We start from the raw sequence: 21436 nt of genomic DNA on the forward strand, positions 1-21436 counted from the left end.
GTTTAGTGACATTGAATGCCTTTTCATGTTGAACATCTATATTTTCTTTGGAAGTTTATCTAACTTCTTGTTGAGTGGGGGGGGGGGGCTCCAAAACAGGAGATCTGGTGACCCTACTAATGATTCTATTTTTTTTTCTTAATTGAATAGCACTGAGATACACAGTTACAAAGCTGTTGATGATTGGGTTTCAGTCATATCATGTTCCAACGCCCATCCCTTCACCAGTGTACATTTCCCACTACCAATGTCCCCAGTTTCCCTCCTGCCCCTGTTTCACCTACCTCTATGGCAAGCACTTTTCTTCTTTCTCTCCCACTCTACCCCTTTCCCTCTCTCCCCCTCTCTTTTTGAGCATTATGGTTTGCAATTCAATACAGATACTGAAAGGTTATCATGTATGTCCCTTTACCTACTTTCAACACTTGTCCAGAGTGATCATTTCTGACGATTATTGTCATACTGCTTCCTTCTCTATCCTGATTGCCCTTAGCCCTACACACACTTGTGGCAAACTTCCAACCATTGACCATTTCTCCTGGCCCCTGTTTTCCCTGGCCTTGGACATTAGTCTTATGCCATTTTTTTTATATCCCACAAATGAGTGTAGTCATTCTCTATCTGTCCCTCTCTTTCTGACTTACTTCACTCGGCATGTTACTCTCCATGTTCAGCCATTTATAAGCACATTTCAGTGGAATACTATTCAGCTGTTAAGAAAAATGAATCCACTGCTGATTCTTGATCAAATAGGCCATCAGACAAGTGCAAGAGGCTGAGGTAATAGTGCTGCTCTGGTTCTGTGGTGCCAGGGACAGCCTCAAGGTGCTTAGGGCCCCTGGGGCCCTACCATTGGTACTAGGGGCCTCCAGAGCTACAACTGGAGATGCTCAGGGGATTGATCATGTGGTGACAGGAATCAGATCTGTTTTGGGATAGGCACATACTAGGCATGCACTCTAGCCAAGGTCTTTACATTTTTTAATTTGTTACTTTTTTTCTGGGGGGGGGGCCACAGCCAGCAGTGCTCAGGGGTTATTCCTGGTGGTTCTCAGGGGACCACATGAGTTGCCAGGGATCAATCCAGGGTTTGGTGCATGCAAAGCAAGCACCCTACCTGCTGTCCTATTATTCTAGCCTCTGCTGTACTATTGTTCTAGCCCCGTTGCTATTTTTATTGAGTTGTATGAGTCATTTATATATTTTGGATATTAAAATCTTATCAGTTGTGATTTACAAAATTGCGGGAAATTTTCATTTTCATTTGGGTTGATTTCAAATGGGTTGATTATAATTTTATTTCCAGTTATATGCAGAACCTCTTTCAACAGACTAGATTAATTTTGCTTTTGGGGTAAATCCAAAAAATAATTACCAAGATGGTCAGGTAACTTGCCACCAATTTTCTTCTGGGAGTTTTATAATCTCAGGTGTTACCTTTAAATTTTTTAATGCATTTTGAATTTTAATATATGATTAAGATAGTGATTTGATCCAGTTTCATTCTTTCACACAAAGCTGTTCAATTTTTCCAAGTGCATTTATTGAAGAGATTTTCCTTTCTCCTTTATTTAGTTTTAGTTCCCTTGTAAATAAATAGACTGTGTATATGTATGTTTATTTCTGGACTATTCCATTAGTCTACTTCTGTGTTTTTCTGTTTCAATACCATACTGTTTTGATTATATTGTCTTTTATTATAGTTTAAAATCAGGAAGCATAATGCCTCTTGCTTTGTTCTTTCCAAAGATTTTTTTTGACTACCATAGCTCTTTTGTAATTCCATATAAATTTTAAAACTCTTATATTTCTGTGAAAGGTGTCATTGGAATTTTGATAAATTGTATTAAACCTATAGATTGTTCTGAATAGTATGACCATTTTCACAGTATTCTTCCAATACACAAGCACAGTCATTTTTGTAGTTATTTTTCATTTTTATCATAAATATATTAGTTTTCAGAACCTTTTACCACCTGAATAAGTTTATCCCTAGGTGTTTTATTGTTTCCATTCAATTATTAATGCAATTTTCTTGATTTATCTTTATGGTTAGTAATCATTCATCTATATGTATTTATGTATTTTTGTATATTTTATACTGTTCAATTTTACTGAATTCATTTTTTACTGCTAATAGTTTTCTGGAAGTCTTTGGAGTCTTCTATTTATAATATGATTTCTGCTCTAAGCAACAAATTCACTTCTTTCTTATTTGATGCCTTCTGTTTTCTTTTTCTTGCCTAGAAATTTTTATTTCTTAATTTTAAAGAGTTACCTTCTATAAGAAGGATATCACTCCTACCCCAAATATACACACATTTATGCACACACACTCTTCCACATACAAACACACATACATACACATAAACTAGAACTCTAATTTATTTTTAATTTTCAAAAATATTTTAAGTGGCCTGGCTTGAATAAAAAGCACATCTGAATGCTGAACCAATACTTCGGGCCAGGAGATAGGATAAGCTATTATAATTGGCAGGCACTATTAGAATCCAAGGTCTGAAGGAATAGTTCCCAGAAGGGAAGGGGAACAAAAGAATAAAAATTCACTGGGCATGAATTTTTGTAATGGCATTTATTTCTTTGCACTACATGCCATGACATTTCATTTATAATGATCCCATTGCTTCCTTGGAGGCTGACAGCAACCCCCCTGAAGAGACTGGAATTGGTGGCTTGGGGAAGTTCTGAAAGGCAAACTTTGAAGGGAGCTAATCCCAAGAATTGATTCAGATTATGACAGCAGACTATTAATTCACTGTGACTCCAAAGCTAAGACTAAGAAGTCTAGGGACTTCCTAGGTGTCCATTTCCCATATGAAGAAATGGAAATTCCTTGAAGGTGATCCTTTATGTTTTTGTGTGCTTAGCTCTGAAACTGGCCCCATCGTATTCAAGTTCTGGAGATGTTCAGTGAATTGAGTTATGGGAAGATACTTGGCATCCTGAGCTTTCGAATAAATAATATATAAGTGCTAATTAAAACATTTTGATGGAAACTTAGACTTCATGTTTTCCAGTTGTTGTTGTTTTTTTAATAAAATAAGCTTCTTTAATTTTCTTTTTTAAAATGTCATTTGGATGAGGTCAGAAATAGGGGAATTTCTCTTTCATTACTCACACTGCTTCCCAGCTGCCGGCCTCATGTTCTCTTGACGTGCATAGACAGGATCCATGAACCATAGCTCTGCTGTCAGGCACACAAGACTTACAGAGAAATTCCAGGCTGGGCTAGACTCTCCTTTCCAGTGGCCCTGGTGGCTGGGTTCTCTTTCTGAGTTTTGAAACTCAGAAAGCCACTGGAATCTATTAGAACCATTGTCCCCACTTTCAATTCCTGGTAAGCCTTGTGTTATATTAAAGAGTCTTTTTACTCAGCTTAGACATTTCATTATCAAAGTCAGAAGTAAAATAGAGTGGGTCGGTGATTTCTGAGTAGTCCTAAGGACAGATGATCTTTTCTGAGAGAATACTGTGAATCATACCTAGAGTCTCTTCCTTTCCCTTGCTACCCAATGGAACCCAGATGCCTTTGATTCCTTTTCAGTTGTCTTACCCCATCGGTTCAACAAGATGTGTTTTATTTAAACATGGAAATAGGGAGAGGAAATAAGGGGATTTAATAAACTTGGGTATGAGCATATTTTAGTGAGAGCTTTCAAATAGGCATGTCGATTGCTGGCTGGTTGAATTATAACAGTCTTGGCATAGTGAAAATGAAAGCAGATTTCAGCTTTGAAAACAAATACCCCAGAAATGCCTCCAGTCGCTTCTCCCCTCCAGAAAATATCAAAGAAGTGGACATCATTCCTTGAGACTTGCTTAGAGGGGGAAGAAGTGAATGATTATAAATAAGAGTAAGAAAATTATTTTTCTCTATCAATCATATACACTGCGAACTCCAAATTCTGGATCTCTTCCTCCCTCCCCCTTTCTTTTCCTTAACCATAATTTATAACTCCGATCCTTCCACTCTTACTCCCTCAGTCTTGGAAATACTGCTTTCCTCTGCAGGCTTCCAGTTCTACCCATGCAGAGCTCTCTCTGCCTCTGACCCTTTTCTGGCTTTACTTTCCTGCCTCCTAGATTGGTGGCCTCCACAGCAATCATCTCTTGTTTTCTTGGTTTTTGTTTTTCAATTTCATTCCTGCTCCTTACCAACCCTAAGCCTGCATTCCTACCCACAGGTTTTATCAGTCATAAATGGCAGGCCTGCCTACTTAGTGACCAAGAATGATAGCTCTGACATCTGGCAGGTGTGTTCTGAACCAGCTTTGATGATCTGATTGTTCTTTAACTAAGTTACCTTCTCTGACAAATGGGATTTAAAAGAGCCCCATTCTCAAGTGTTTGTGATGATTCAAATACTTTCTCAGTGTAAAGCCCAAAGCAGGGCCACTAAAAAGCACTTGGTAAATATTAGGTGTTGCTGCTAGAGAGAATTCCGCATTGGTGCTATTAACGCAGATACCAAGCAATGGCTTATAAGCTGGTTTTGAGCCTCACTCTATACAAGGACCATTTGAAGCCCTGTACATTCTGGTCTTTCTGATACTTTTGACCTCATCCCCTATACAGTCACCACACAACACACACACTATACTCTCAAGGGAACGTACTTTTAATAACAGAGAATTGGGGATGTGTTTGTCTGTGTCTGTGTGAATGAGAGAGAGAGAGAGAGAGAGAGAGAGAGAGAGAGACAGAGAGAGAGACAGAGAGACACAGAGAGAGACAGAGAGAGAGAGAAAGCAAGCCCTGGCTGCAGCTGACCCATATTCAATCCCTGGCACAATAACACCATGTACAGCCCTGGACACCCCTAAACACTGGAACACTGGGTTGTCCAAGGTGATCCCTAGCACTGTAGGACTCAGCAGCACTATATACTCAGACCCTTACACTGGACCACCAGATTCTGGCTGGTTGGGAACCTCCTGGAGGGTCCCCTAGGCTTCCCTGGCGCTAGTTAGGAATCCCCACTCCCCCCAAAGTCCCAGAGAACTTTGGACTATTTTATTCATTCCTCTACCTCCCAATTCCTAAAAACAATTCCCAGCATATAGTAGATGTTCAATAAATATCCATTGTACAAATGACTGCACCTAATACTTTAGTGTCTTTTTCCCTAAATTCCATAGTCATGGTCACTTTATTTCTGTATTCCTGCAACATTTAATACCTTCTTCAATTATAACATTTATCACGTTGTGTTTTAATAGAAAACATTTATAGCTCTTAAATTTAACCAGATGGTAAATTTCAAAATCTTATTTTTATTTATTAGACTGAAATCCTACATTGCACAGATCTGATTGATTTTTTACAGAAAATGTAGTGCCTTGGAAATGTTTTAAATTACTTCTCATCATGTTCCATAAGTTATTCCACTAAAATTAAGCCAAAACTCTGTAAAAAAATTCAAGAAAAAGCAAATTTTAAAATAAATTCTGGGGGTTGGAGTGATAATACAGTGGGGAGGGTACCTTTGCATGTACCTGGGCTCAACGCCTGGCACCCCATGTAATCCACTATCCCTGCTCCCCACCCAGAGGAGTAATTCCCAAGTACAGCCAAGAATAAACCTTTTATTTTTTAAACTGCACTCACATATTTAACAATAGTTTTACATAAAATACTAAGAGGACCTTTCATGTTGTACAGAAAGACTTAAAACGTGGACTTTCTGTTACTAGTCATACCAGAGAACAGCTAACTCCCTAGTAGATGATTACAATTTGTTTAAAATTTAAAGTCTTAATGACAATAATGAGGGAAAGAGTAAGTTTATTTTACATAACTGAATGAAAAATACTCCTAGAAATAGCAAGTGGAATTTAATATGGTCTTATGTATAGTGACAGTATTGGTGCCTGATTTGTAGGGCACCATAGCAATTTGGATTCCTATATCCAGATAATCTTTTATCTGGAACTTCTGTAGCTACAAGGGTCACAGAATCAGGTGGGTCCTTCCTCTCAGGCATGTCAATCTCTTTTGCTCAAGAATCGGGTCTTTTAGGGTTTGTAAAAGTAATTGCAAAATAGAAGTGTCTATCCTTCTTTCTAGCTTTTGGGTAAGCTTCCTTTACTAAAGTCGTCAACTCTTCCAAGGTTTCATCCATCCAGGTGAGGATCTGCTGCCCGCTGCACGCGGGAGAACTCGTGGTGGTGAAGACACACAGCAGAAGCCCGCAGGTCTGATCCTGGTTGGTCGCTTCTCCTGTTCCTTTTTAACCTCCTGGGCAATGTGCGACTCCACCACTGTCTTTCTCCTCAGGTTGGGGAGATGCTCACTTTTGCCAGGAGTAAACCTTGAGCATAGTTTGGGCCAAAAAGCCAAAGAGGGGAAAAATGAACTTTACCATTAGGGCCAAGAGACAGCACAGTGACCAGGTAAAAGCGTTTGATCCTGGGACCCCCTAAGGTCCCCTGAGCACAAAGCCAGGAGTAATCCCTGAGCATCTCTGGGGGTGGCCCAAAAAACAAAACACAAAAATTCCCAACAGAGAGAAATCTTATGTTAAGGCATGTTCTGACCTTACAGTACCCTTACTACTTTAAGAGAAAAGAGGGTACAGGCCTGTCTTGTGTACATATCAGCATGGTTATAAATGTGACTGATAAATACTCTTCAGAGACAATCTCAGAAGCTACTCATGGAGGAGTATGCCTCGATAAATTGGCTTTGAGAAGGACTTTCTTAATCTTGGGGAAAATTGTTCATCATTTTTCTAAATAAAATGCTACTACTAAAGCCAACAGACATATACATGGCATCAAAGAAATCTGACGAATCTAAGGAAATAAACATGTTCTCTGCCTGTAAATTAAAAATGGTAAGCAAGGACCAATTACAAGTGCATTTATATTTACAATGTGATGTCAAGACTATCACCATTGACCTGCTGGTCAGTATTTATTCACTGCTGTTGTTCTGGATATGGTATATTTTAAACCTCCGATAACTTATTCTTTGCCTATGGAAAATATTCCATGCTGAAAAGATATCATAGACATATACATGTGAGAAATTACTTGTCCTAGGGTAGCAATGGTGACTGCTAAGTGGAATCTGTATTCAGAGGTGATAACAATCTAAGGACACCCCCATCTAAGGTGGTGTGACAGCTGTGAATGCCTTTGACAGCAGTGATTATCAGCTTCATTGAACACATTTTAACCTAGAAAACAGCATTGGTGATGTGTAGGTGCTTCTGGGATGGAATGAAGATTAACATCCATCCCTGGCTAATGATTTTATATCTTCTCTGTTGTTGTATTTAGGATTTCTCAATTCCAAAGCAATGCAAGATCGCTGTTCAGAGATGAGTCTTGTGAGTTGGAACAGGAGAGAGGCAATGATTTCTGCCAATACCCAATTATCAGCGCGGAGCTTGCTTGGCTCAAGTCTCGGGAGAAATGTCATTGTGCTATAAGCTAGGAACTCTAAAAAATTAAAATCTGGGTTGGTGCCCAGTTCCATCTGCCTTGATTGCACCTGTGCGCTGGGACCGCTGCTGCTCCCTTTATTTAGCTTGTTCTCATGACTCGGTCCCCTGGGTCTACTTTAGTAATCCTCCTCTCCAAACAAACAAAATATTTTACTTTACTTTTCTTTCCTTTCCTTTTGTTTTTATTTTTATTTTTGCTGGGTAGAGATCATGACAGAGTCAGGGCTCAGAAGAAAAAAAAAAACACTTATTTTGGTGCCTAAGTAGGGCTCATCAATGACCATTTTGCCCCTTTAATATTGCTGAATCTGTGACCATAATGTCCTGAATGTGTCCTATTTTCTCCAATATTGCTGGGAGCTTTGTAGCAGAGACTAATTGGTTATAGTTAGTTGTTGATTGTATATAATGAACCTTGATTTTTTTTTGAGGAAAAAAAAAAACAAGAACCACTTCTAGTCACACTCTCTAGTGACTTCTCCATCCTTTAATACCTTGGTTTGCTCAGGCTCAGAATATACTGGTTTTGCAAAGAATTATAGTTTTCCTGCTTATTGAAGATTTTATTTTTCCTTAGGAATCATTAAGCACCTTCTCAAATCTAGTAAGCAATTATCTGACCTTCTGATTCTGTGACATTTGGCCCTGCCATCTTCAGTGAAAACAGCCTCTCCCCTGAGTCAGTTCATACTACTTCTGATTTTCTCCACCAGAAAAAATCCCTTTAGTCTCTTCTTTGCAGACTTTTATTTTTTAATCATTCATCTTTTAAGGAATTTTATGCCAGATCTTCTCATTCTCTTATGTGAGGGTAACAACACACAGTGTTGAATATCACCTATGAGATCATTTATCCCAAAACACATCTCATAAGTTCAAGAACCCATCTATTCTCCTCTTAAAAAATATGTAATAACCTTAATGATCAAAGCCCATGATTGCTCATTATTACTGAGGATATTCTATAGGTACTTCAGTGTGCCTAAAACATTGTAAGAATCTTTCTTGCAAAAAGAAAATTTAATCTGTTTTTCATAGCTTGATTCATGATACCATTAGCACTTTATCACCTAAGCCATAAACTTCGGATTCATTTGAAAATGTGTCCTTCTCCTTCACTATTCACCCTCAACTCCTGTCAATAACAGTGCACACATTTTGTGACTTAACAAATATTAACACCTATACTCTCTGGATACTCAAAGCTATGCTTGCTTCTACAACTTTAGAGCTAATGGAAACGTGAATTAAGCTAGGAAATAGAGATGCTATATTGGAAGTTGGCATTCTATCAACTAATACCACAGAATTAGTTGGTATGATCAAGTGGTGTTTAGGAGCCCCTTCCAGCAGTTCTAAACCTGAGTTTGCAGAATCTGAGGGCCCAAGGATATGATACTGCTTGGGCCTAACGGTATGCGGAATTAGCTGGGTCATTCCAGTAGTGCTGGTGGAGGGAGATGTCCCCTGGGGCATTAGGGCTAGACCCATAAATGCTCTGGGGACCGTGAACCAGTGTCAGCCACATGCAAGGCGAACACAATAACTCCCGTGCTCTCTCTAGTCTCCCTTTTTCCTACTTTCATCTCCTCCTCCCAACACTCAGTTGGAAAAGGTGGACTCTTCCCTCCCTCTTCCTGCCTTTTCTGTACTTTATCTCCTATTATTCTCCTTCCCAGTGGGGAATGTACCCTCCCTTTTCTAGGGATGACCTAGAGAATGGCTGCCAGGTAACCTGATTTATGGGGCGAGGAATGAAAACACATCTGTTTAATATTTTCAAATTATTACCCCCGCTACCCTTGCATCTCGGAGGGTAATTTTGGGTCTCTGGAGCTCTGTGGGTCCCTTTATAGTTCTGTGGCTCAGGGCAGTCTTCGAGAAAGATTTACAAGGGCTCTGGCTACCTCCTCCACCTGACTTAACTATCTCCCTCCCCTTTGAGCCCATCAACCTCAACCCTTGGCCACAATCCACTCTCCCTGAAAAGCCTACAAAACAGTGGGAGTATTTGCTTCACAAAATTAGTGGGTATAATCAGTGAACTGTGCACTCAAATTCCGACTAATGTACTCTCCATGATAACACCAATTATGTCTAACATATTACTTAAATATGGGATCAAAGAAGAGTAAGCGGTACTAAATAAGAACCCAAAACAAGAAGGTATGCCCTGGAAGCATTGCCTATTTGATCTGTAGAGGGTGCCTTTCAACTTCAGACAGGACACTAATAAAAGGGAAGTTTTTGTAAAAGGGAACAAATTTAGTAAAGAAATTATCTGTTGGATGTGGGTCAAATAATAGAAATAGCAAGAGAGAATGCGGATCTTAATAGCTATGACTAGACATTTATGCTCTTTCACTCATGGGAAGCTTGCTGTCTATTGCTTGTATCTAGATATATTTATCTGTGCGCCTTAGTCATAAGTCAGCATCAGATTCTTATTAGATGAGAAAGCAATTGTCATGTAAGCTGAGATATGAATGAAGACATCAACTTTGCTCTACAAATTTACTGGAGAAAATAAAAGCAATAAAATAAAACCTAAAAAGAGAGTAAAAATGGAGAGAGGAGGCATCTTTTTATTTTGAGATTAACATTACCATCTGGGTTGTAATTATCTTATTCTAATTCCAGAAGCTTAATGCCAGAAATAACTTATAACCGGAATATATGCTGGAGAACTGGCAGGAATGACAGTTTTTGGTGATTTTTAATATCTATTTCCAAAAACTTATAAAGGCTAATAAACTATACAATGATGGGAGGGCTGAGCCTTACCCTGGTCCTTCTGCTACGTATATTTATGTTGTCTTGCATCTTTTACATCCCAATACTCCTTCTCTTCCTGTTCTATGAAAGGTCAGGGACCGCTTTTGATAAGCAGAGAATCCTTCAAATTCCTTCCTCTCTGGAGGAAAGTATTGGACACAGCTGGGGTCTGTTCAGACTTTATAATTTAATCCATAGACTTTGTGCAGTACCAGCAATTCAAAGCACAGCTCCCTTTCACATGGTCTTGTTGGAAATGTTCATAAAGTACTTTAAGTACATAAAGTACAATTCTTACTTTCATGGGCTTGATTTATAACATTCATGGACATTACATATTGGTCAATCCTGTCCAGTCACATTGATAAAAGTGTCTTGTTTTAAGATTCCAGTTCACCACTTCTAAACTGTGTGACCTTGAGCAAGTTATTTATCTCATTAGTTTTTTCAGCTTAAACACAGGGATAATAATAGCACCTGTCCCTTAGTGTCTATGAACTGTGGAGAAGCTTCAATGCTGAGAGCATCCAAATACTAACTGGGGTATTCACTTGATCGATTCAAATAAAAATAAAGTAAGTGACAAGGAGACAACTGCCTTCATCAGGAAGCAGTCTAAGAACTTGAACTTGAAGCTGGGGCATGTTTGGGGTAATCATAATGTTGTAAAATGGTGGATCTCTTAAAAAAAAAAAAACCTCTCAGGGAATTCCTTTATGCAGAAAAAAAATCTCTAAATTGATAATCTTCCTTCTTCAGAGTATTAAAGTAAAGGTTACATTGATGGAAAGGAAATACAACTTCCTCTCTTTAGGATTTTTCCCTTCTTTGAGGGAGGAGATTGATGCTGTTTGGAGAATGGATTAACCTCTTAGTCCGCTGTGGCTTCTAGAAGCCTGCCGCCAGGCCTCTTTTGCATTTTTTGGACCCCAGCAAACTAGGGCCTCAACGTTCAATGGCATAAGAACTTGGAATTGAAGGCGTTTCAAGGGTCTCCCCACCCCTCTGCCTGGAATCTTTCTTTTGTGCCCAGCTGCAGTTGCAGCTCGGATCGGCAAGAAAATGGTTCGAAGAAGAGCCGGTTTCAGCCCTCGCCAGTGGGCCAGGGGGGCTGGAGGGCGGCCGGGGGGGTGTTTAATACGCCAGATGTAGGAGGCCTGCCGGGTGCCTGGCCGCCGGGCTGGGTCTCGCCGCCGCGCGGCCCGGAGCGCAGCGAGGCGAGGTGATGAGTTAGCGCGTTGCCATGGCGACGGGCCGGGCCACGTGACGCGGGCTGGGGCCGGCGCTCTGACGTCAGCGGCGGGAGGGCGGGGCGGGCGCGGGGCTGGGCGCCGGAGCGGGCGGGCGAGCGGGCGGCCGGCACAGTGTGCGCGCCGAGCGGGCGAGCGGGAACGGCAGCCGCAGCCACCTTCCTCCCCAGCCAGCCCACCGCGGGGTTTCATCCCTTCCTCGGGAGAGCGCCAAATGCCTGGCCCGACCCAAACCCTGTCCCCAAATGGCGAGAACAACAACGATATCATCCAGGATAACGGGACCATCATTCCTTTCCGGAAGCACACAGTGCGCGGAGAGCGTTCCTACAGGTAATGGGGCTGGCACCGGGAGCGGCCGGCGGGGAGCACACGGGGGCGCGCGGAAATCCGGCCCCTTATATAATGGAGCAGACACTGGCCCCGGACCGGGCTGCAGACGGGGCGTTGAGGGAGGCGGTCGCGGTCCCTCGCTCTCGGTTTCCGTGTGTCATGTTGGCTTTGCAACGGAGGGAGGCTTCAGGATTGCAGATGAAAAGCGTTTCCGTGAATAGGTTTGCTGCCTGCAAGGGGTCTCCCTCCATCTCGTTCCTTCCACACTGATAGAAATGCATGCAATTTTTTGCCTGCTCTCCCCAGGGAGACAGGCCACTGCACTTCCTTCCCCCCTTCCCTTTTCGATTTTTAAAGGAACCTTTGGGTAGCCGTGCCTATAGGCAGAGAACAGGAGGATGGCGAGGAAAATGTTTGCTCCTGCCCTGGTGTGAGTGTGTGTGTGTGTGTGTGTGTATGTGCGTGTGCAGGGAAGATGGAATCCTCTAGATTAAGCTGCAGTCTGTGATGTTAAACCGCCAGATTGATGGAGCTTTGTAAGAATTCTGCTCCCTGATTGGTGCAAGGATTGACAGCAGAGGTCATGGTGTCAGACATTCACCAAAATTTTCTCCATGGAATCCAAGGTTTATTAGAAAGAGACCGGACCATAATGGAGCTCGAAAAAACCTGGGTGCCTTTATGCATTTTTTTCGGAGTTTATGGCCTCCACATGGGTGGGAGCGCCCGCCCTTCTTATTTACAGTAGGGAGGTAATTCCTGGTATTTTGCAGAGGTCTGATTTGAGGATGGGACTGATCTTGGTCATTGTATTGTAAGCCTTTGATTAATGAGTTGGCCTGCACGGTTGGCATCATTTTTGCATTAGCATATCTGGCAATATGTTCTAGTAGATAAGCTCATTAAAATTGTTTGAATTGTTTGATAAGGATAACAATGTAATGGAGAATGCAACTAGAGGCTAATGCAACCCAAAGCCAGACTTGAAGGGAGACTGATAGCTCTGCTCATATTTCCTCTGAAGTTCTTTTGTACCAGGCTAGTTATTTTTAAATGTTACCTTGATAACCACTAACAATGCTTTTGCTTTAAGGCATAATAATACACATACCGCTACAGCGCATCCTCTCATAGCAACTAGGCTACAGGAAATAACTTTTTAAATCCCCCATCTAAACATTTAGGTGGTGACACGGATGGAATATTCTCTGTGTGTGTGTAAATTTTGTATAATAGGTCCAAACTTGCCCCCACTTCCTTCCTATTTAATCAAAGAAATACACTGTTTGCCAACTCGAAAAATAATTGTGCACATATACAAGCAGCCTTGCCCTTTTTAATCTCTGGCAGTTATATAAGTACTTGGAGTTAATTTTGGTAGTGCCAATGAGGTCACCAAAATCTCGAGTCTTTCTTATGGTTCCAACTAATATGACATCCTTGCAGAATCCAAGTGATTATTTTTCTTTTCACATAAACCCATATTGGCCCACAGTGCCTCTTTTTGTAGATCCTTGTGATTGAAAAGTTCCACCTTTGTGAACATTCCAAAGCTTGACATAGACTTTAAAAACAAAAACCCTAAATTGCTTTTGAATCTCACTTTTGTAAACCCTACTAATAGATAATACATGTAGAACCATCATTGCCCCAGTGATTTAATCCCTACTGTGTAGAGATCACTTGCCTTTTAAAACTGAGTTCAGATTTTACCACAGAACCTGCCTAGTTGGGTCCAAAGAACTTGCCTAGTTGGGCTCTATTATTTATATGAACTAACTTGAAATGACAATAGAAAATCACTTGGCAGAAAGGTTAAATGCTTCCTTTTTGGTGACGAATTAATGTTCGGAGAATAAAATGTTATTTTGCCTTTTGATCTTCATTTACTTTTTAAAAATTTGATCCAGTTGTTATTTCTGATTACTCAGTTATTTCCAACTTGGCTTCAGAGTACTGGAAATCAAGAGCAAGTTCTGAAGTTACCATGAATAACACTATATTCATATTTTTATGTAGCAGGGTTACTGGACACTGCAATGACACATGCCTTAGGTAAACCAAGTAGGATGGCTTTGAAACTGCATTTGAATTATGTAAAGGAGTTAGTTGAAAATACACACTTCCCCCACCTTTTTTGTTAATTGAATCATTCTGAGCTATACATCTACAAAGTTGTTTATGATTGAGTTTCAGTCATACAAGGAGATATACTCTTGTTTTCCTTGTTCTGCATTTTTTCCAAAATCGATGACCACCGTATTATCCATCCAGCATCTATTTTGGAAGGGCATAGGAAAGGAGGGGGAAAATGACATTTCTTTTCTTTTTGGTTTTTGGACCACACCCTACGTATGGTGCTGGATTGGGGGAGGGGTTGTTTGGGGGACCGTGTGGTTCCAGGGATTGACTCTAGGGCTCATGCACTCTAGTTCCATCTTCTCTGCTCACGGCACTTTTTTTTTTTTGATCTCTGAAGTGTTCAGAGTGATTTTGACATTCCTAAACTGTAGTTAGATTGCCAGTTAGTTGCTTAGAAATATTAGTAGGCTATTTGAAAGCCAGGATTGAGATTTAAGCAAATAAAAGCTTTCCTTTGGCAGTAGGTTCAGTATATTTCTCAGAGATGAGATGTGCTGGAACCTTCTTAGGGTCCCCTGGGTGGGAAGACTTTTCTCCTGATTCCTTTATTGGCATCTAGATTGGTTTTCACCCTTTCTCTTTGGCTTTATTTTCTGCAGTTATTTTAATACATATATATGCATTTCAAAAATGCATTCTTGCAAGTTTTTCCATTGCATTCTTACAAGGCTTTTGTGATGTTACCAACATTCAAAGCAAGGAATGTCTTGAAAGGCTTGTAAGGATGCTGTGGTTAGATAAGTGGGGGGCTCTCATGAGCTTTGGCCCTAGATCACCCCTCACCAGACTGGCAACACAGGTGAGGGGAGAGGGCACAATTAGAGAACAGATCGGCTCTGAGCGCTGGCCCTAGGCAAATGCTCCTTCTTCCCAGCAGGAGATAGGATTGTTGTACCAGATTATTTAAAAATAGGGTCAAATATGGTTCCTGACCCAGATAGCTTAACCCTGATATCTTTTTGTGTAAACACAGCCCATTTTCACAGCCTGGACTACAATGGCTAGTCAATCATTATTGAAACCAGTGTGTCTTGATTGGAAGCCTGCATTTCCTTTCGAAGATTACCCTCCATTAGTAATTTCCATGGGAAAGAGCTGAGCAGAAATGGCTCAGCAGAGCCCCGTGGCTACATTTCCCCAGTTCTGTGATCGCTTGTTCAGTCCTTGCTCTCTCATTGCCATTCTGAGCCCTGGAAACCTGTATAATTTTGTATTTTAATAAAATTCACATACTTCATTAAATAAGTATGGATGTAAATATATTTAATAAATATACTTTGTGCATATGTTTAATAAAATATATAAATCCAGCTATTTGCAGAGAAATTCTTATCTTTTAAAGCATATTTTTACATGCTTAAAAAAAAAATCACCATGGTGTGGGCCATCTGAGGTGACACTGTTGAATTCGCAGAGTGAATGAGTTGTGCCTGGCTCTCCCTGGAGAGGCTACTTACTCCCTCTGGCTCTGTTTCACGCAGATGCCGTTAGGAAACGAGATTTATTAACTGGCCCTCTGCCCACCGCATCTTTGTTTGCATACTGCAGGCTTTAGCGAATGAATGTATGAATGCAGGAGACTATTTCCACATGAGTGTTTGAACATGCAACTCCAGTAGCATATGTTTCCAAAGGCTTGGCCCCAGGAAACGGACTGGATAGACTAAAACTCCAGCAGAAGCCTAAAGCATTGGCTCTGATATCCAGCTTTGCCAGTTTGGAAAAATTGAAAGCCAGAAAGAAGTGATTGCGTGTATGGGTATAAAAGATAATTGTGAACGCATGCTGTCTTTAACGGAAGCTGTTGGAAAGCGGCTCACTTTTACCAGAATGTGGATTTCAGACGCCACTTACCAAAACAGCAGCTGCACCGCCCAAATCTACTGGTTTTCTCTTCTGCCCGTCTTACTGCCTCCTAGGTTTACTGCTATCAGAATAAGTCTACTGGTGTTCAGAAATAATAAGGTGTGTGCTTTTTTTTTTTCCTTAGCAAAAGTCCAACAACCACTTGATACTGAAATGATTCAGTGGCTTCAGAACTTCTTTCCAGGATCTCCTAGTCTCTTGCATAGGGCAGGAGGTTCATCCTCTAACAGGCAGTGATTGTCACTAGTTGTATCTGTTATAGTGCATTATCTTTTTTTCTTTACTTTTGGGCCACACCTGGCAGTGCTCAATGCTTACTCCTGGTTCTGTGCTCAAGTATCACTCCTGGCAGGCTCAGAGGACCATATCTGGTGCCAGGGATCGAACCCAGGTCAGCTGTATGCAAGGTAAAGTCCCTATCCAGCATAATACCTCACCTACAAGACCCATTGTTATGCTGAGACCTCTGAATTTAGGACAAAGATTTCCATATTGCTTGTTCATATTTCTGTGTTTATAAAGATCTGTAAGAAGCTGTAATGAATAATTCATTACAAGGAGATTTATTGGAAGTAATAGAAATAGTTCACTTGATTTGGAGAAGTAATTCCACAAATATTTGAGTCTACTCTGGCCAACGAGATGCCCACAGACGTTGAGATCCAGCAAATTAGATGTGTAGCAAGTTCATTTTGTAGCAGATTTACCTTGTTGTGAATATTTGCTTGATCTTACGGGAAAAAAAAAGGTTTCATTCCTGATCTCACAGGAAGTCAAAATAGAAGAAGATACTCTGAGGGCCAGGATACAGTCAAAGCAAAAAGACCCAGTGGGAGGAGGGAGACCAAAGATTTTGTGAGGAAAAGTGTTGGCCTTAAGATCCAAGTTTTTAGGGCCAAGGAGATAGTATAGTGGGTAAGGCTCTTCCCTTGCGTGTGGCTGACCTGGCTTCCATCCCCATCCACCAGGACTGGTCCCTGAGCTCAGAGCAGGAGTAAAGGGCCAGGGATATGACTCAGTGGTACAGCTCTTTACTTTCATGCTCAAGATCTGAATTCAGTTCTTGGCACAGCAAAAAGAAATTTTTTTTAAAAAGAAAGTAAAGAAAAAGAGTCAGGAGTAAGCATCACTGGGTTGGGTTTGCCCCCCCTCCCCCCCAAAAAATCCAAAGTTTCACCAACTTGAAAGTACATGTTGGACATAGGTGGAAAATAAGACAGGAGCACTGAGAGGCAAGCAGGTTAGCAAGAACCTGAAAAGGAAAGTCTTTGAAAAACAACATAATGAAAACAGAAATGCATGCTGGACTAGATCTCTGGAAATGAAATTGAAAGGAAAACCGAGTCTTTTCAGTGCCCCATTCTGTAGAGTTTAGATTTTCAGAGACTCGTCCATACTTCATGAGGTAACCTCATAAGAGCACTAGGATGAGGGCAAGGTAGACAGATAGATGTTCCCTGGCACAAGGCATCCTTCCCCTGGAAATTAGAATCAGCACCTCACCCCGTAACAGAATTGGTCTGTAGGCTGGCCAGGGAGCTCGGGTCTCCTCTGGGTCTACAGATGTCCACATGGAGTGGGCTTACTCGATATTCTTGCAGTCTAAAACTCAGAAGCTAGATGCCCAGTACTTGATTGCAGTGGTCTCATGTATTGCCATGATAAGTGACTCAAATGAAGCTACTTTGAACACCCCATGTGACTCCGTGCTGTAGCTTGAAGGCCGTCAGTTATCTTGGTGACACACTGGAGTAGCTGGGGCTTAGCCCTCCTTGGGCGGGTTGGTCTTCCTTTTGCATTTTGTCAGTTTCACTTTAAAGGAAAAATGAACCTGTTCCTCACCGGTGACAAGGATCTTTCTGCACAATGAAGTATGTTAGAATATATTTGTTAGAATAGTTTTTTTCTCTCTTGACTTTAGGCTATCTCCCAGCTATTATTCTCTATAGTACTAACTTGGATATACCATCACAGGCGACTTCCCAGACATTATTCCAGCAACCGTTTTTCTTGAAATACTTCACATATCTATCCCAGTGATATCACAGAAACGTTGTTTCTTACCTGACTTCAAAATTCTGGTCATTTGTCTTGAGGGTTTTGGCTCTTGACATTTACATATTGAAAGTTTTTCAGAATGCAAATTTATAGTTCATATAAACAAACTTGAAATTAGACTTTTGCCTTATAACATGAATCAAATGTCTCCTGTGGGCTTTTGTTAAATTCATCGCCAAAGATGTAGTTTATTTTAATGATACTAAATCATTAGTGGGGTCAAGATTAAACAAGACTTTTATAGGCCACCAAGAAATAATTTCTTAGTGGGTTACTAAAAAAAGAAGTGCATTTTCTGTGTCAAATCTCCCCAGGCTAATTTAGGATTTTACTCATTTGAACCAGGACAGACTTTCTGTCTTAAAGCTTTATTTTGTATGCTTTTAAAGGGGTAGAAGGAGTTGATATATATGGAGGACAGACAAGTTAATAGCTGCTTTGAGTGATGGTGTGTGTTCTTTATCTGGCAAAATTTATCTGGTAAAGAAAATAAGGCCCCAGCCCCAGTCTTCTGTGGGTTTTAGACATTAGCTGGTTCAAGCAAGAATCTAATTGGGGTTGTGACTTGGAGTAGAAGAGATTATAGGGCAAGCGTACATGTTCGAAATTTGTAGTGTTTATTGGTAGAAATCCAGAAAACTTGTAATCTTGTGTACAAAGTCGGTGCTGAAGTTATGGTAACATAAGCCTAAAATAATAGTGCCTTTGTGTGCACACCTCCTTAGAGTTCTGTGACCATCTCTCCCAGACCCCCCTCCCAGGTGGTTGTTGTTTTGTTTTGCTCTAAGACATTAATTCTTTGTTCTTTATTTAGTGTCAGCCTATCCTGGCAAGGCCCCAAGTGGTAATTTGTCAGAAATGCCAGAGGCATTGACATCTCAGGAAGACTTTCGTGGTTTTACTTTGCTTGTAAACAGCCGTGCCCCTGCATTTAACAGTCCTCAGGACTCCCTGCAAAAACAATCCACCTCTGGTGCTCAGCCAGTCAGAAGTGAAACTACTAAAATGAACCCCTCTTCTCACCCTCCACCCCAGTCGGCTTCCTTTTTGGTATTTTCACATGCAAAACATATTTTCAGGGTGATTGTACTTTTTTTAAAAAAAAATCCATCCCTGGGATTCCACACAATTATTGTTACAGTTCAAGCCAAAATTCCAACATTCTTTTCATCTGTTCTTCCAGCAAACTTACTGCGCTCCTTCTGTGTGACACTCTTGGAAAGTGTCTAGATTGGGAACAGCTAGCTGACAGGCGTCGAAGAGAGAAAGGTGCCCTCTTCTGATGCTAAGAATTCTGTGATCATGATGCTGACAATTTGAAGATACATTCATCACTCCTAGAATCTTGGAGAGCTTTCAGAAATGGGGCTTGTATAAAGTGTGTGTCGAGTACCTGCGCCTCCCACCAGGGCCTTTTATATAAATTTTAACACAGTGGGTATATTAACACAGTTGAAGCATTGCTGAGTGGCCAGTCTAGAGAGAACTTAAAAAAAAGATATTCCCCAATTTCTTATTTTCTCTTTTGATTGCCCAATTTTTACAGTTTTTGTATTGACCATCACTGGTTAAAGATGACCCCAAGAATGCTAATTTTTGTGTGAAAAAGCAAGGAAAATGAGAGTAGGTAATCCTGTGTACTTGGCACACACGGAGGTAGTGATACCCATCTAGGATGACAGAAAATGGATAGCGATGTCGCTGTGTGCCTTTTCATGTTTTTAAAGATGCCAGAACCATGTAAAGGTTTCACCAGACAAAGCAGTGGTGTTCCATTGAACACTCAGATAGCTGGATTTTTCTATATGAAATGAGTTTTCCACCTTAATAATATGTTCTAAGTATGTCAGGAAAGCACTGAGAATATGCACCGATTCATGGGTGGCGTTAGAGACTCTCCTAACGCAGGCGCTGTGCTTCGGTTCCAGCCAGCTGCCCAGCCACAGCTGAAATGTGCTCCGCGTTCACCTGTCCTCCGTCTCTCACGCTGCTCTCCTCCGCCCTGCTTTGTTTCATTTTCTCCCAAGTCCATAGCTGCCTGGGCTGTTTTCTTGTGATATGCCCTGCCTGTTTAGTATGCGCCAGGAATCTTGCACTAACTGAAAAATAATCCTTAGTGAGGATGCTTCTTAGATATCCTCTTTGCATTTTTTGTTCTCTTTTATTGAGCTCCCGCTGGGTGTGAAACCCGGAGGGGGCCCTCAGACTAGACGATCGCAGGCTATTGCCAGTCTCCAGCTACTCCCGCCGGCAGGTCCTTTGACCTCTTCTTCCCAGCTCGTAGCCTAAACCCCGGTCTTATGGAAGTTATTGAGCAATATCTGGCTTGAATGAAAGCCCCGCCCCACCAAGTGTGTGACTCTGGCCAGGAAGCAAGCCCTGTGCTCACCATACCAGCCCCTCACCCAGTGGGCTGGGTTGGGCATCGCCTCTGAGTGAGTCCCCATGGAGACTGACCAATTAAGAATAAACAAAGGAGCAGAGTGCCTCGAATACATTCATTATCTGAGCAGTGGGGACCTGCTCACACACGGTCACGCACTGTGAAATAGAAAACTGCCGGTGCCGGGCGTGGAAGGTCTGCGGGCAGAGGAGGAAGCGGAAGGATGGGCACCAGGGGGTGCAGCCCAGCACAGGGCACGGGCTGCTTGGGGTGGAAGTGGCAGCCCCGGGGGGGAGAGGTCAGTGCAGGCTGCTCACCCTCCTCCATGCCTGCGCCCCTCTCTTTCTGGGAGCTGATTAGATATATCCCTTACCCACTTGTCCTCCAGGGGCAGAGGAGAAAATGCTGAGATCCACCTAGGCAGGGGGATAAATGAAAGGGAATGGGGCCTGGGAGCCTCTCCCAAATCCCTTAATGGGACTAGGGCTGCGTCATCCCTTGAGAAGCAGGTGTGGTGTTTGGAAGCCTCCCTTTCTTGCCCTCGAATTTCTGGCAGGCAGCTGACGTGGCCTAAACGCTGGCTTTGAAAGGACCGCGTATAGGTTGTCACTGCAATTCAGACCGTGGCCCGGGTGGAAGAGATGACCTGTGCCCTCCAGCTGCTCTCTTCCTGCCCAGCCTTAATGCCAGTTGGGGTTCTCACGACGCCCAGATTGCTGCTCCCGGAAGCTGTGGGGAGTGGCTGGTTATCGAGGACTGGGGGGTGGGGTATTTGCCAGCACTTCCTAGGGAAGATTTCCCCCTCTAAGCCTCTTTAGCTGATATGAAAATGGCGGTGACAACGTCAAGCGCAAAGGGTTCTTAAAGGATTCAAATGAGATTCAAACTATAAAGGTGTACCGAGCAAACACTGGGGGGGAAGTAAATGCCCTTAGAAACGTTATCTAGGGCTCAGGGAGATGACTCAGAGGACTTGAACACTTGCCTGCAGGAGCCCTGGGAATGATCCTTGACTCCACATGATTCCTTGAGCACCTCCAGGTTTGGCCCCAGAACCAAAATATTTTTTTCCAATTAAAAATCAATAATAAAATGTTAGCTAATGTTCTTTCTTGTAGATTCAGAACTCTCTTTCACCCTGTCTTCATAATAGAGACC

At 41.8% G+C, this 21436-nt stretch overlaps 1 protein-coding gene across 2 annotated transcripts in view; it reads left to right on the forward strand.

Moving 5' to 3' along the window:
* The window catches only part of MAPRE2 (microtubule associated protein RP/EB family member 2), a 176441-nt gene that overhangs the window by 60068 nt on the left and 94937 nt on the right, over positions 1-21436 (forward strand). The window contains exon 1 of one of the 2 annotated variants that reach the window (XM_004606069.2): positions 11570-11829. The exons of the other annotated variant lie outside the window; for it this stretch is intronic. Coding sequence (XP_004606126.1) covers positions 11711-11829 — 119 coding nt within the window. The 5' untranslated portion in view covers positions 11570-11710. Of the gene's footprint in view, positions 1-11569; positions 11830-21436 lie in introns of those variants that run through there. 2 annotated transcript variants of the gene reach the window in all.

This window comes from Sorex araneus, chromosome 2, assembly GCF_027595985.1.
Source record: "Sorex araneus isolate mSorAra2 chromosome 2, mSorAra2.pri, whole genome shotgun sequence".
NCBI classification, from domain to species: Eukaryota; Metazoa; Chordata; class Mammalia; order Eulipotyphla; family Soricidae; genus Sorex; species Sorex araneus.